The sequence below is a fragment of the Cetorhinus maximus genome, chromosome 11 (assembly GCF_964194155.1).
Source record: "Cetorhinus maximus chromosome 11, sCetMax3.hap1.1, whole genome shotgun sequence".
NCBI classification, from domain to species: Eukaryota; Metazoa; Chordata; class Chondrichthyes; order Lamniformes; family Cetorhinidae; genus Cetorhinus; species Cetorhinus maximus.
Genome location: NC_135889.1, coordinates 3,021,080 through 3,036,972, shown reverse-complemented (window position 1 = coordinate 3,036,972; position 15,893 = coordinate 3,021,080). Strand labels below are relative to the sequence as shown.

The 15,893-nt window shown below is 48.3% G+C and overlaps 1 protein-coding gene across 1 annotated transcript; it reads left to right on the top strand.

Moving 5' to 3' along the window:
- Positions 1-581: 581 nt before the first annotated feature.
- LOC144686236 (secreted phosphoprotein 24-like) lies at positions 582-12,036 on the top strand. Its single transcript, XM_078551327.1, has 6 exons — positions 582-728; positions 904-1,025; positions 4,924-5,046; positions 9,821-9,955; positions 10,758-10,808; positions 11,700-12,036. The coding sequence occupies exons 1-6, from the start codon at positions 674-676 to the stop codon at positions 11,856-11,858; spliced, it is 645 nt and encodes a 214-aa protein (XP_078407453.1). The 5' UTR covers positions 582-673; the 3' UTR covers positions 11,859-12,036.
- Positions 12,037-15,893: the final 3,857 nt, after the last annotated feature.

Below are 15,893 nucleotides of genomic sequence, written 5' to 3'. Positions count from 1 at the left end.
ATAAGGCTGCCCACGAACTTTCCTGTCCCAGACTTAGTCAGGGCAGAGACAGGAAGGTGGCTCATTCACCAGCCCGCACCCTCTATCCCGATTAAATGCCACCCACCCTCCCCCCGCACCTCCAAGCTTGCCACGGGGGTAGGTAATTAAAATCCCACCCCACGTCTCCTTATTTACTCCATTAAAACCCTTCCTGATTTTGATGCAGCCAACAATGGGGATGTGATCAATCTGACATTGGGTGCGTCTAATGGACACCCAGTTCCCCTCTTACAAAATAAACGATTAGAAGCAGCTGATAACTAGAAGAAGATGAAACACAGGGAAACAGAAAGAAAATAAGTGAATATGTCAGTGCCTGGCTCCTTTAACCATGGGGCACTCAGCCCAGGTTTTAATTTGCAGCAAACAAATGGATAAAACGCCTGCATTCTCTCCAAAAGCGCTGAATTGTTAAGCTCATCAATTATCGAGCTGGCAGCCAAATGATTTCACTCATTTGAATGTTGTGGTTGCAAAGCCTTTGAAACATTTGGTTGTGAAAACTCTGAGTCATTACTTGAAGAGATCGAAGCATATAAAATGCAATCAGTGGATAAAGGCTCAGTGAGAGAGGGAGAGATCGAGGCATCACTCACAACTGATTACAATCAAACTTTCTCACTCCAACAAGATGTGTTCCTTCCTCCTGCTTCTCACTGCGCTGCAGGCACTCCGATTCTCCGCTGGTATGTACTGGGGTCCTTTTAAAATGTTCAACTTTTATTTTTTAATTCAGGTACAGTGAAGGCTGGTTTCTTTTTATAGACGTCAGTCACAATTTTTTTCAGGGAACATACAGGCTCTTCACTAACAAAACACTAAGTACTGGTGACACCACAGATTTCTCGCCTTATTTCCTAGGGATACCGGTGACTGATTTCACGCCAATCATTAATGATGCTCTGAGAGAGTCCATCCTACAGCTGAACAGAAACATTATCAGTGACTACCTGCTCGGGGCAACCAGGAGTGAGCTGCTTTACGTGAGCATTATTTAATCTGATTTATTCCCTGTACCTCCCATTGCTTCTTCTTCTTCTTGTTCTTCAGACACCCCTCATTCTGCCTTTTCCTCTCGTCCGTGCTCGACTTGCGTTTTTCTTCCTGTTCCTGTCACCGGCCGGGATTTTCCGGCCCTCACAGGAGAGCCAGTGGCCCGTTTGGTGGGACTGGACCATCCCGGAGGTGGACGAGGCTGAAAAATTCCATCCTCGTGTCTTTGTCTCTCACTCGATTTCCTCGAGCACTTTCTTTCCCACGTCCTGTTATTTCACTCTCTTTCTCTCTTCTGTTTTTTTTCCCACCCCCCCTAGGCTTTCTCTGTTTTTCTTTATGACCTGTCCACTCTGTTGGAATGCTTGTGATTATTTTTTGCCCCTCTCTCTCTCCCCTGTCCCCTCTTTCTGTTTCTCCCGGTCTTTGGTATCTGCAGTCCTGGTTTTGTTCTTTGGGATACCTGCTGAGCTGAATGGATTGTTAGTGGTCACGCGAAAGGCGACGGGCCAGTTGTGGCTCCGTGGGTAGCCCTTTTGCATCTAACTCAGAAGGTTATGGGTTCAAATCCCCCTCCGGAGACTTGAGCACAAAACTGTAGGCTGACACTCCCAATGCAGTGCTGAGGGAGTGCCGCACTGTTGGAGGCAGGCTCTTTCAGATGAGGCAATAAACTGCGGACCCATCAGCTCTCTCAGGAGATCCCGGGGCTCTACTTAGTAGGAGGCCAGGTTCGTTCTATTTGGTACCCGGAGCCCGATACTTAACCCTCAATCGACACCACACATAAACAGGTTACATCGGTATCTGCCCATTAGCACATTGCCGCTTGTGGGGCCTTACCGTGTGCAAATTGGCTGCCCCCATTTCTTACTACAGCGACTACACCTCAAAGTGACCTCACTGAGTCCGCCCGTGGCCATGAGCAGTCAGTAGTCACAGTGTCGAAGCAGATTCTCGGGCACTGCCGCCTTGGCAGGGACTTTCAGGCAGGGCGGCTGGCGTGAGAGCTCTGAAAGAGAGCCATGCGGACTCGAAACCTTAACTCTGCTTCTCTCTCTGCAGCTGCTGCCAGACCGGCTGAGCCTTTCCAGCACTTTCTGCTCTTATTTCAGCTGGTACGCTTGCCTGCTTCAGGCAAGAGGCCACATTTAAAATGCAGTTCAGCTCTCCTGATGTAGCCAGGGCTTCAGGGTGTGGTTTTCGGATAGGAATAGCTAGAGGGATGTCACTCCTCCCGTTTATACTGGCATCGAGCGGCTTAACACATGGTCCTTAAGCTGGGGGTTACAAAATGCTGCAAAACCTTTCTCCTCATCATCATTGATAGGGATCCTTCTCCTGGTCCAGTAAGAATTACCCAGCTTGCTACCGGCCTGAGCAAGGCCCTCTCTCTGGGAGTCCCTCCAGCTCTGAAAGGTGCTGACCAGTGTCACTGGACTGGCAACCCAGAGGCCCAGGCTAATGCTCTGGGCACGTGGGTTCAAATCTCACCACGGTGGAATTTAAATCAATTCATAAATCTGGAATTGAACGCTAGTCTCAGTAACGGTGACCATGAAACTATCATCGATTGTCATAAAAACCCATCCAGTTCACTAAAGTCCCACAGCAGTGTGGTTGACTCTCAACTGCCCTCCGGAGCAAGGCCACTCAGTTCAAGGGCAATTAGGGATGGGCAATAAATGCTGGCCTTGCCAGCGACACTCACACCCCATGAACGAATAAATAAGAGATGTCCTCCCCTCTCCAACCCTGCTTCCACTCTGCTGGATTGAACGAGACATGTAATGGGCCCAAGGCAATCTCACCATCAGTGAGATTTAGCAGTGGCCCGGGGGAGACCTGCTAAGTTTTAAGGCTCCTTAAAAGTGTCTTTGAATTCCTGAGAACGTTTCTGGAATAATGGAGAAGAGGTTTTGTGTCATGGTGGCATTGTGAATGTCCATTGCTGCCGGCTTTTGCAGTCAGTGTTCAAAGTGACAGTCATCGCAAACTGGACAGCTGACATTGGAAGGGTGATCCTTACTCTCTGATGTAAGAACACTTTATAAAAAGACAGCAGGCTTTGTAGTGAGGGTCAGACCCACCCAGAGCTACACTCGATCCAGGAGTACAGAGTGAATGGGATGTGAGTTTACCCCCAGATCGCTACACGTTGTAAGATCCTGGTTTCAATAGCTTTATCAAGAAAAAGGGCCATGAAAAAAGCCAGGTTCTTCCCTCCAGTTTGACTAAATGGCTGTATTTCAGCACCTCCAAAGAGCAATTCCTCATTCTGCATTGACTGGACAGTCAGGAGAAAAGGGAAAGCAGCAGAATCTCACTTCATCCCAAAGCCGGGCCTATTTTAAAGGCCACAGGGGGTTTCCCAGACACTTTTACAGCACTCAGTCCACAAGTGAAAAGATATCAGGCCTCAAGTGCCTGTGTGGACCGTTGTGCTTGATCCTTTATATGAGCATTTTTTGTGAGGCTTTGGTGCTGGTCAAAGGTGGCATGTATTAAGCATTAAGTCACATTCACCCATCACCCTTTGCCCACTGACCTAACATTGGCTCCCAGTTAAACGACCCCTCAATTTCAAAATTCCCGTCCTTGGTTCCAAACCCTTCCCTGGCCCTCGCCGCTCCCTATCTCTGTGACCTCCTCCAACCTCAGAACCTTCCAGAATCTCTGTGTCGCTCTGCTCCTGGCCTCTTGCCCATCCGCGATTCCCATTGCTCTGCCATTAACCCGCCGTGCTTTCGGCAATCGAGGCCCTAAGGTCAGGAATTTTCCTCTAAACCCTCCTAGTTCTCTCCCGTCCTTTAACGTGCTCCCTAAATTCTACCTCCTTGACCAAACGTTTGGCCAACTGCGTGGCTCAGTGTCAAATTTTGTTTGGTATTCGCTCCTGTGAAGTGCCTGGGGATGTTTTACTCTGATACAGGTGCTATAAGAATGCAGGTTGTTGTTGTAGATCGATAGCCCTGATTCCCATAGTCCGAGCTCACCACAAATAATAATCTGCATCGACAGAGCAGCCTTGTAAGATTAACCCTTTATATACCGTGGACAATATTCTGTATCACTTGCAGAGTAAATGTTGCTGGAGTGGCTGAGTTTGTGACCTTCAGTATTTCTTTTATATTAGATCTCTGAAGGCAGAGGGGCATGTTAGTGGGGTGGTGACAAAGGCATATGGGACACTTGCCTTTATCAATCGAGGCATAGATTACAAAAGTAGGGAGGTCATGTTGGAGTTGTATAGAACCTTGGTGAGGCCACAGCTGGAGTACTGTGTGCAGTTCTGGTCGCCACATTACAGGAAGGATGTGATTGCACTGGAGGGGGTGCAGAGGAGATTCACCAGGATGTTGCCTAGGATGAAACGTTTAAGTTATGAAGAGAGGTTGGATAGACTTGGGTTGTTTTTGTTGGAGCAGAGAAGACTGAGGGGCGACCTGATCGAGGTGTACAAGATTATGAGGGGCACGGACAGGGTGGATAGGGAGCAGCTGTTCCCCTTAGTTGAAGGGTCAGTCACAAGGGGACATAAGTTCAAGGTGAGGGGCAGGAGGTTTAGGGGGGGATGTGAGGAAAAACTTTTTTACCCAGAGGGTGGTGACGGTCTGGAATGCACTGCCTGGGAGGGTGGTGGAGGCGGGTTGCCTCACATCCTTTAAAAAGTACCTGGATGAGCACTTGGCACCTCATAACATTCAAGGCTATGGGCCAAGTGCTGGTAAATGGGATTAGGTAGGTAGGTCAGGTGTTTCTCACGTGTCGGTGCGGACTCGATGGGCCGAAGGGCCTCTTCTGCACTGTGTGATTCTGTGATTATAATCAAGCTGGTGATTTATTTGGGAAGAACCCCATCAACAAGCTGCACATTTTCTTTCTCAGATCACCCCGACCGGACCCAACGAGATGGAGGTGGATTTAAGGTTCGCTGCGAGGGAAACCCTGTGCCCCAAATCCGGAGGATTTGATGCTGAAAACTGCGAGCTGAACACTGACCCCTTCGCTGTGAGTGCTGACGAGAAACGTTCAATATCGGTCGTGCCGTGCATGTTGTACAAAGCCAGGCGGGGTGGGGACAGGCCACAGGTTCGACACATCTGGGTGGCAAATAATGCCAAACACCAGAAATAACAGCGATTGGGTTTGGCTTCTAATTCACAACACTTCAGAGCAAATTCCGTGGATTTCAACTCCGTCCCAATCAAGTTCCAACTTTCAACAAAGATCTGGAATTAAAACTCTAATGATGACCATGAAACCATTGTCGATTGTTGTAAAAACCCATCTGGTTCACTAATGCCCTTTAGGGAGGGAAATCTGCCGTCCTTACCCGGTCTGGCCTACATGTGACTCCAGACCCACAGCAATGTGGTTGACTCTTAAATGCCCTCTGAACAAGGGCAGTTAGGGATGGGCATTAAATACTGACCTAGCCAGTGATGCCCACAACCCATGAACAAATATTTAAAAAATATTCCGTGAGTTGGGAATTTGGAGTTACGAATGTTTGGAATGTGCTGAATTTGTTTTGTGACAGGGAAGTTTAGGTGGGGTGTATAACAAGTGACTAATTTGTTATTAATCTTTTTATGCCATCAGTAAAAGCTAAAGTTACCCCAGTGACTTTAAATTGATGGGAAATATACGTGAATAATGTAGGATTGTGCTGAAAGATATCTGGGAGGGGGTTTGAGTGAAATCCAGCTTTGGCTTTTTATTGTCCCTTTTTAAGGGGAGCTTATTTTAAAATAAAATCATCTAAGGAAACTCCATGAATAAGTATTTAACGTTAGGTACAATTAATTGAAAGTGTTATCAATGATTTAAAAGTAATCATTCCTGTGCGTGATTCTGACCAATAGAAAGCATGTCATCAAAGGTGTGATCTCAATGAGAGCTGATCATTTAGTGAGGATAACATTGTACTCAGACATGACACCATGTTTGGTCCATCTCTCCTCTCTCTGATAACCTTGCTAATTGCAACCAGGTCACCAGTGATGGCAACACCGTGCCCACAGAGTCTACAGTGCCCACAGTGTCTACAGTACCCACAGTGCCCACAGAGTCTACAATGCCCACAGTGTCTACAGTACCCACAGTGTCTACAGTGCCCACAGAGTCTACAGTGCCCACAGTGTCTACAGTGCCCACAGAGTCTACAGTGCCCACAGTGTCTACAGTGCCCACAGAGTCTACAGTGCCCACAGTGTCTACAGAGTCTACAGTGCCCACAGTGTCTACAGTCCCCACAGTGTCTACAGTGCCCACAGAGTCTACAGTGCCCACAGTGTCTACAGAGTCTACAGTGCCCACAGTGTCTACAGTCCCCACAGTGTCTACAGTGCCCACAGAGTCTACAGTGCCCACAGTGTCCACTGTGTCCACATTGCCCTCAGCTGTCCACAGCTACCCACAGTGTCCACAGCTGCCCACAGTGTCCACAGCTGCGCACGATGTCCATGGTGTCTACAGTGTCCACAGAGTCCGCGCTTCCCACAGGGTCCACAGTGTCCACAACTGTCCACATCCACAGCTGCCCACAGTGTCCACAGCTGTCCACAGCTGTCCACAGCTGTCCACAGTGCCCACAGCATCCACAGCTATCCAGTGTCCCCAGCTGCGCACAGTGTCCCCAGCTGCGCACAGTGTCCACAGCTGCACACAGTGTCCACAGCTGCGCACAGTATCCACAGCTGTCCGCAGTGCCCACAATGCCCATATCATCCACAGCTGTCCACAGTGTCCACAGTGTCCACAGTGCCCACAGAGTCCACGCTGCCCACAGGATCCACAGCTGTCCATGCTGTCTACAGTGTCCAGAAGCTAGGGAAAGTTAGAATCAGCAGGTTCCTGTTCTGGTGACTGTTGACTGTTCTCTTCCAGAAGTGAATCGGTGTGATTGGTGGGTAAGGATAGGATAGATTCATGGTCAAAGAGCCAGTCAGAACTCAGTATCTGAGCTCGCACATGAAGAGTAACCATCTTCCCTGGAGTATAATAACATCACCTTCATACATCCATCGTTAAGAAGATAACTTGCCCCAGTTTTAGTTACTCTCCTGTGCTGTTACAAGTGGGCAATAGGGATACTCTCTTCCCCAGCTCTGTTAACCTGGGCCGCTACTACTTTCATCTTCTCCTGTCTCTGTCTTCCTCTCCTTGGCTACTTCTCCACCTTTAACCATGTTTTTTGCCTCTGATCACTCTCTTTTCTGTTTTCCTTTTTTGACTGGGAGGGGGAGGCTGCTGTGATTGGGTGTTGGGGGCACCAATCACTGCAGAGTGTACTTTGGGAATGTGGTGAAAATGTAGCTCCAATCACTCACCCCTTCATTCCCATCGAACTTCCCCTACCTCTCACCGCACCACGACCCAGGACCCCCCCCGTCACCTCCTTGCCGCTATCGCACCCCCTTAACCCTCCCCCGTCCAATGGCCCACTCCACTCCCTGTGTCTTTCCCTCCTCCCCCCTTCCCCCACTTTGGCCCACAGCCACTCTTCACCCTGCATCACCGTTTCTCACTCTCACTCGCTCCTTACGGTGTGGGTGATACGAGGTCAGAGGCCTCACATAGAGACATAAGAAACAGGAGCAGGAGTAGGCCATTCGGCCCTTCGAGCCTGCTCCGCCATTCAATATGATCATGGCTGATCCTCTATCTCAACACCGTACTCCCGCTCTCTCCCCACACCCCTTGACACCTTTGGAGTCCAGAAGTCTATCCATTTCCTTCTTAAATATATTCAGTGACTTGGCCTCCACAGCCTCTATGATAGAGAATTCCACAGGTTCACCACCCTCTGAGTGAAGAAATTTCTCCTCATCTCAGTCCTAAATGGTCTACCCTGTATCCTGAGACTGTGACCCCTTGTTCTAGACCCCACCCCCAGACAGAGGAAACATCATCCCTGCATCCAGTCTGTCCAGCCCTGTCAGAATTTTATACCTTTCAATGAGATCTCCTCTAGTCTTCTAAACTCCAGTGAATCCAGGCCTAGTCGGCCCAATCTCTCCTCATACAACAATCCTGCCATCCCAGGAATCAGTCTGGTGAGCCCTCACTGCCCTCCCTCTCACTCTCAGCTTGTTTCACTCCTTCCCTCATACTCCAGTCTCCCTCCCTCCTCACCTTTCCTCAAAGAGGTTGGCTTTTTTTGCTTTGAAAAATTCAACAATTTTAATCCAATTATTTTACAAAATAATTTAGTTTTTAGTATCAGTGAAATGGGGAAGGGGTCAGGGAGGGGAGACAGAGAGAGAGAAAGAGAGAGAGAGAGGCAGAGAAGTGGGTTTATCTTCAAACTCAGTGATAAAGGTAAGACCAAGAGGAGAACATTCAATGAGATCATGGATAAACTGGACCTTAACTTCCTACGCTCACATTCTGCACTGCCCTTACCTACAGGGAGGTGATGGCATAGTGATACTGTCACTGGGCTAGTATTCCAGAGACCCAGGGTAATCCTCTGGGGACCTGGGTTCGAATCCCACCACAGCAGAATTGCATTTGAATTCAATAACAATCTGGAATTAAAAGACTGATGATGTTTGTTGTAAAAATCCATCTGGTTCACTAATGCCCCTTTAGGGAGGGAAATCTGTTGTCCTTACCTAGTCTGGCCTCCATGTGACTCCAAACCCATGGCGATGTGGTTGACTCTTAAATGCCTTCTGGGAAAGGGCAATAAATGCTGGCCTAGCCAGTGATGCCCACATCCCATAAATGAATCTTAAAAAACTAAGACCCCACCACTCTTAGTCCTGGACCCTCCATACCCAGTCTTTTGGGGTGAACCTTTCCACTGCCCTTTGTGTAATGATCAGTTTCATTTTATTCATGAAACAATCACACACAAAATAGCCCAGTTCTGGATATTTCCAAAACAACGTGCGCTTATATCATTTTCTGTGTGCCGGGGATAACTCCTTGGGAAATTCCTTTTTGTTAATCCCAATAATAATTCGCGACCAGGCCATTCACTTCAAGGGATTTAATAGAAAGAGTGTTTTTTTAAATGTTGTGAAACTATTAATGTCACTGTCCAGAGGGACCTGGGTGTGCATGTGCACGGGACATAGGAAACTAGCATTGCCGGTAGATCAAGCAATTAGAATTAACCAGGATTAAGCAGGGTTAACCTTTATTGTGGGGGGATTGGGTTATAAGAATAAGGAAGCCTTGCTACAATTGTACAGGGCTTTGGCGAGACCACATCTGGACAGGTTTGGTTTCCATATCTAAGGCTCACTGACTGATCTCTGGATTGAGAGTGCTTTCCTACGATGGGAGTTTGTGTGGGAGGGGGCTGGAGGGTCCTGCCTGGAGGTTCGAAGAATGAGAGGTGATCTCAGTGAACCATACAGGATTCTGAAGGGGCTTGATAGGGTAAGCATCGAGAGAGTGTTTCCCCTGACTGGGGGATCGAGAACGCACAATCTCAGGATAAGGGGCCGATCATTTAGGACTGAGAGGAGGAGAAATGTCTTCTCTTGGAGCGTTGTGAAGCTATCCTAGAGGGTTATGGATGCTCAGTCATTGAGTACGTTCAAGGCAGAGGGTGACAGATGTTATTTGACTCTCAGAGTCGAGGGATGTGAGGAGCGGTTGGGAAAGTGGTGGTTGAGGTATAAGATCAGCCATGATCATATTGGATGATGGAGCAGTCTCGAGGGGCTGAATGGCACCTATTCCTTATTCCCATGTTCTCACAATGCTCATTCGCCTCCAGTTGACAAGTAGGTTAAACGAACTGATTCTTATTTTATCTGTGCAGAAAATGACCATGTGCCGCAGCAGTGTTAGCTATTCCTTTGGTGCGGTTGTCGATGTTTATCTCCAGTGTAAGGACAGCAGAGACAGGATGCTGGGCGGCAGCAGTGAATCAAACTCCTACGAAAGTAGTGAAGAGGTAATCTTCTGTTTTAAGCTACAAGTTTATTCTTGACACCAGTAAACATTCCATGGTTTGTCTTATGAACAATAAAAATCTTGGAATCGAATGGGCCCCAAAAGCTGCTCCTTCCGATTGACCTTTCCTCAACCATTGGATCCCAGGCTTGTCCAATTGGCCAAGGCTTGAATAGGCCTCGGGCCTCAATTCAATACAATACCTTAAAAACGGGCCTTTGAAAAGAGGGGGAAATATTCACGTATTCCCTGGGGGTGGGGAGGGTTCACGTATCACCCCCCCCAGGAGACCAGATCAGCAAAATAAGATTATCCACAGCAACCCGGGTCTGTGTAGCACCGTTCGTGTAGTAAAACGCCCCAAAGGCCCTTCACAAGGGCATTGCAAGCCCCAACGTTTGAGAATGAGCCGCGGAAGGAGATGGTTGGATGGGGAGGTTTGATGAAGGAGAGAGGTAGAGAGGGTTGAAGAGAGGACCGCAGAGGTCGGATGCCCCAGGCAGCTGAAGGCACGGCCGCCAGTGGTGGGTGATTAAAATGGGGGGATGTTGTGGAGGCCGGAATAAATCTTGGTCAATAAGATGGTTTGCGTGAGTAACTCAGCGATAGTTACTCAGGAAGACCTGAGACGGTGATGCACTGAGAATGTACATTGGTCCCTCAATCCCCCAGCTTCAAAACCTCATTCAAATTTAAATTTAGCGCAATCCCGGCCTCGAAGAGTCTTTTCGTTCTTGACACATTTCCTGCAGCTTCGATTGGGACTATTTATCTTAACATTGATGATTTTTTTTTTATTCCAGATGAGGTACCTAAGGAGACGACCACAGTTCCAGGATGAGTATTATTCATCCGTAAGTTCTTAAGGGCTATTTACACGCGGCACACGGGGACTGAGTAGCTGTGACAATTCCAGTCCACTCCCATTGTCAAGCCCATTTTCCACTGGGATTTCCAGGAGTTACGGAGCAGGGCGTCTGCCTTCTCTAAGGCTAGTGGATAACAGGGAACAGGGGGTGGGAAACACAGTTGCACCTGCTGTAAGATGGGCGGAGGGCACCTGGCAGTACCAGGCTGATGGGCATACGAATTCCCCTCGGTCGCCATTATGAAATGGGTGGTTTCATTTTGATCTCCTGTGCTATGCTCACCCTCCACTCCCTAATCTACGGTTCCATTGAATATAATGCAAGCGAATATTTGGCGGAGAGTTTAACAGGGACCCGTCTGTGTGTCTTGTGATAACAAGGGAGGTGGATTCCTACCCACTGTGCTGCCAGATGTGAGTATTGTTCACCTGGGAATCCAGGTCCAGGTGATGGCCAAGGCCCCTCCAGAGAGAATGTCAATGCTGCCCACATCCTGTGGAAGAATTTTTAAAAAGGGGGGGCATGCTTTCTAACCACTTAGTTCTCTCTCGAGTTTATGGTGGGACTCCACACCCCCTTTATCCCCCAGCCTGAGTGGTCACTCTTACACCCTAACCTGTGGCCTTTTTGATGAATGGCAGCCCCTCCTCTGACACCCACCCTAACCCCCCACAATGAGCCCCTAATGACCTGGACCCAGTTCACTCCATTATAAAGGAGCAGCTCCACACAGGGTGACAAGTGTCGGTGTCAGATTCCACTCCCCAGCCTGTCACCACCCCCCTTACCTGGGGTTGGCCAACCCACAAAACGACACAAGTAGTAACCAGTCACCAGCAAGAGTTTGGAAGTCACATTCTCTCTATTCTACTCTAGGTTGACTGGAATTCCCAGAATGCCAAGCCATTTGGTCAGAGCCAGGGAAATCGCCCAGCATCCAGAAGGCCTCAGGCTCTGGGCAACAATCTGAGCCAAGGATTATCCTCCAGGAAGAAGCCACGCCAGAAACCAAGCCGGGAGTCCTTGGCGGAGTGAGCAGTGGTCAGAGCTGACGCAGCGAGCAGATCCAGATGAGCGTGGTTATTTTAAACGGAAGCATTTGCAAACTAGAGCGTTCTTTCCTATGTCTTTAACTCTGTGCTTAGTAACAGCAGCCTGCTCCTGACTGTACAGGATGTTCAAAGCATAACAATAAAGCCAGCTGGTTAGCGTGTAGATGGCTCTGTCTCGGGTTTGTGATACCCCAGCAATCCGTGATCGGCCTAAAAACAGCTGAGATTCGTGCTCCAGCCTCTGCAAAGGAGTTTCTTGCAAGGAAACCAATTCCAGTGTTTAACATGTGGCAAGGTTCCCCACAGGAGACAGTCACATGAAGGGAGCTTGGTCAGATTTTGTTTAAAGTGTGCGGTCGGTCAATGTGCACTTGGTCCGCGCGATCTGCTGAACCGATTCTCCCCACCTGAGAGGTTTAGAGAGGAATTTCTCAGGTGTATTTTTCCATTTTTTGAAACTCTTACCCTTGTTTTCCGATTCCCCCATGTCCTCGCGCCCCCCTCCCTATCTTTGTCATCTCCAGCCCCACCGCCCTCTGCACTTATCAAACTTTGACCTCTTGCCCATCCCTCATTCCCATCACTGAAACTTTAGCGGCCGTGCCCTCAGTTGAGGGAGGAATCCCCTCCCTCAACCTCTCCTCCTCCTTCTCCCTCCAAAAGACACTCCTTAAAAAAAAACCTCATTTACCGGGATTTTGGACACCAGGCCTAATATTTCCTGCTCGGGCCTCAGGTGGGAAAGGAGTGGTGGGGGGGAGGAGGTGTTCCATCAGTGCCCCCTTTCCCAATTGTGCCCATCCCCCACCCCCTTTGCCACAAGGTCTCGCTCCCCGGGGGTCCCATCGCTCCCCTGGCCTTTCCAACACAGCCTTCCATCCCCACCCCCTCGCCCCCACCCTCTCTCCCCCACCACCACTTTCTCAAGGGCAATTAGGGATGGGCAGTAAATGTTGGCCATGTCAGTGATGCCCACACCCCATGAACAGAATGTAGAATAACAACCTGTTGACCCCCTTGCAGATCAGAAATCTGTCTCACTCAGCCTTGAGCATATTCAGTGACCCAGCCCCCACTGCTCTCTGGGGAAGGGATTTCCAAGGACTAATGGCCCTCTCCTGCAGAGTGTCTTGTAGGTGGTACACACTTGCTGCACTGTGCATCGATGGTGGAGGGAGTGAATGTTTAGGTTGGTGGATATGGTGCCAATCAAGTGGGGCTGCTTTGTCCTGGATGGTGTTGAGCTTCTTGAGTGTTGTGGGAGCTGCACTCATCCAGGCAAGTGGAGAGTATTCCATCTCTGTGCCTTGTAGATGGTGGACAGGCTTTGGAGGGTCAGGTGGTGAGTTACTCTCCGTGGAATTCCCAGCCTCTGACCTGCTCTTGTAGCCACAGTATTTATATGGCTAGTCCAGTTCAGTTTCTGGTCAATGGTAACCCCCCCAGGATGTTGATAGTCGGGGATTCTGTGATGGTAATGCCATTGAATGTCAAGGGGCAATGGTTGGATTCTCTCTTGTTGGAGATGGTCATTGCCTGGCACTTGTGTGGCGCAAATGTTACTTGCCACTTGTCAGCCCAAGACTGAACGTAGTCCAGGTGCTGATACATGTGGGCATTGAGTCAATCTCATTAGCATATACCCAAATTTCAAATGGAGAGGAATCAATGCAATCAGAAGCCCAAGAAACAGGGCCAAAGACACTTGAAGTGTATTTTTTCTTTAAGTACATCCACTTTAATCCTTTATCCATCATTCCCACACACCAACTTCAACATCTGCAGAGACCTGCAACCAGGGAAACTGTTCCATATTTAATGTCACGTAACCTTTCAGGATGGAGATCCATTTAAATAAATAGAAACAACCGGGCAAGTCTCAGTGAGGATATATTAAAAAAAACTCCAATTATTGCAATTAAACACAAGCAGAATATCTTACTTTCTTGTTACCGTTCACAATGGTAACCCTCTCTGAACACACCAGTTAGAGGACGTTTGTATTTGAAAGTTGAAGCGACGATCTTGAACTTTGACACTGCACTAACTGGAGGCTGAGGGTCTAAGCAAACTTTTACCGACACCCAAAACTCTCAGCCTCTGCTCTGCACATCCTCCCTTCTCCTGGAATGGAGTGAATTTACAATCGGCAGTGATGGATTACACTGGTACAAGACCACTAACTCCCACGGGCAGCAGACTCTGAGCCAATGTTAATATTAGCTGCTGAGGGTTTGAGTTGTTGACTGTAAATCTTGTGATCGCTCCCACAAACCTGTCAGCTTTTTCAGTGTCAGGCTCGTAGTGGGGGGGTGGGTGGGGAGAGGGTTTCGGATGTTGGTCAGTCCGGCTCAGTGACCATCTGACACTCTCGAGCTCAACATTCACCTGGACAACAACTCCCACTGTCCTTGGAAAACTCTTCATTCTGTCAAGACACTTGGAGATGTTTTGATGTTGAGATTTTGAAGAAATGAAAATGTTTTAATTATTACACTGAGTGGCACCTACCGGCAGTGGATATAGTGTCCGCACTCATAGTGAATTTCTCAGTGACATTATCCATCCTTTTATCAAAACCCTGAACTCTATTTACCAAATTGACCTACTAACATCACTCTCCTGAACACACAAACACACATCACTCTCCTGGACACACACAAACATCACTCTCCATAACACACACAAACATCACTCTCCTGGACACACAAACATCACTCTCCTGGACACACACAAACATCACTCTCCATAACACACACAAACATCACTCTCCTGGACACACACACAAACATCACTCTCCTGGACACACACAAACATCACTCTCCTGGACACACACAAACATCACCCTCCTGGACACACACACAAACATCACTCTCCTGTGCACACACACACAAACATCACTCTCCTGGACACACACAAACATCACTCAACTGGACACACACAAACATCACTCTCCTGGACACACACACAAACATCACTCTCCTGGACACACACAAACATCACTCTCCAGGACACACACACAAACATCACTCTCCTAGACACACACACAAACATCAGTCTCCTGGACACAGACACAAACATCACTCTCCTAGACACACACAAACATCACTCTCCTGGACACACACACAAACATCACTCTCCTGGACACAAACACAAACATCACTATCCTGGACACACACAAACATCACTCTCCTCAACACACACACAAACATCACTCTCCTCAACACACACACAAACATCAATCTCCTGGACACAGACAAACATCACTCTCCTTGTCACGCACACAAACATTGTTCTCCTGGACACACACAAAATTCACTCTCCTGAACACACACACAAACTTCACTCTCCACCAGACACACACAAACATAACTCTCCTGGACACACACACAAACATCACTCTCCTGGACATACACACAAACATCACTCTCCTGGACACACACACAAACATCACACTCCTGCACACACACAAACATCACACTCCTGCAGACATACAAACATCATTCACCTTGTCACGCACACAAACATCTCTCTCCTGGACACACACAAACATCACTCTCCTTGACACACACACAAACAGCACTCTCCTGCACACACACAAACATCACTCTCCTGTGTACACACACAAACATTTTCTCCTTGACACACACACACAAACATCACTCTCCTGGATACACACAAACATCACTCTCCTGGACACACACACAAACATCACTCTCCTGGACACACACACAAACATCACTCTCCTGGACACACACACAAACATCACTCTCCTGGACACACACACAAACATCACTCTCCTGGACACACACAAACATCACTCTCCTGGACACACACAAACATCACTCTCCTGGACACACACACAAACATCACTCTCCTGGACACACACACAAACATCACTCTACAGGACACACACAAACAACGCTCTCCAGGACACACACAAACATCACTCTCCTGGACACACACACAAACATCACTCTCCTGGACACACACAAACATCGCTCTCCAGGACAAACAC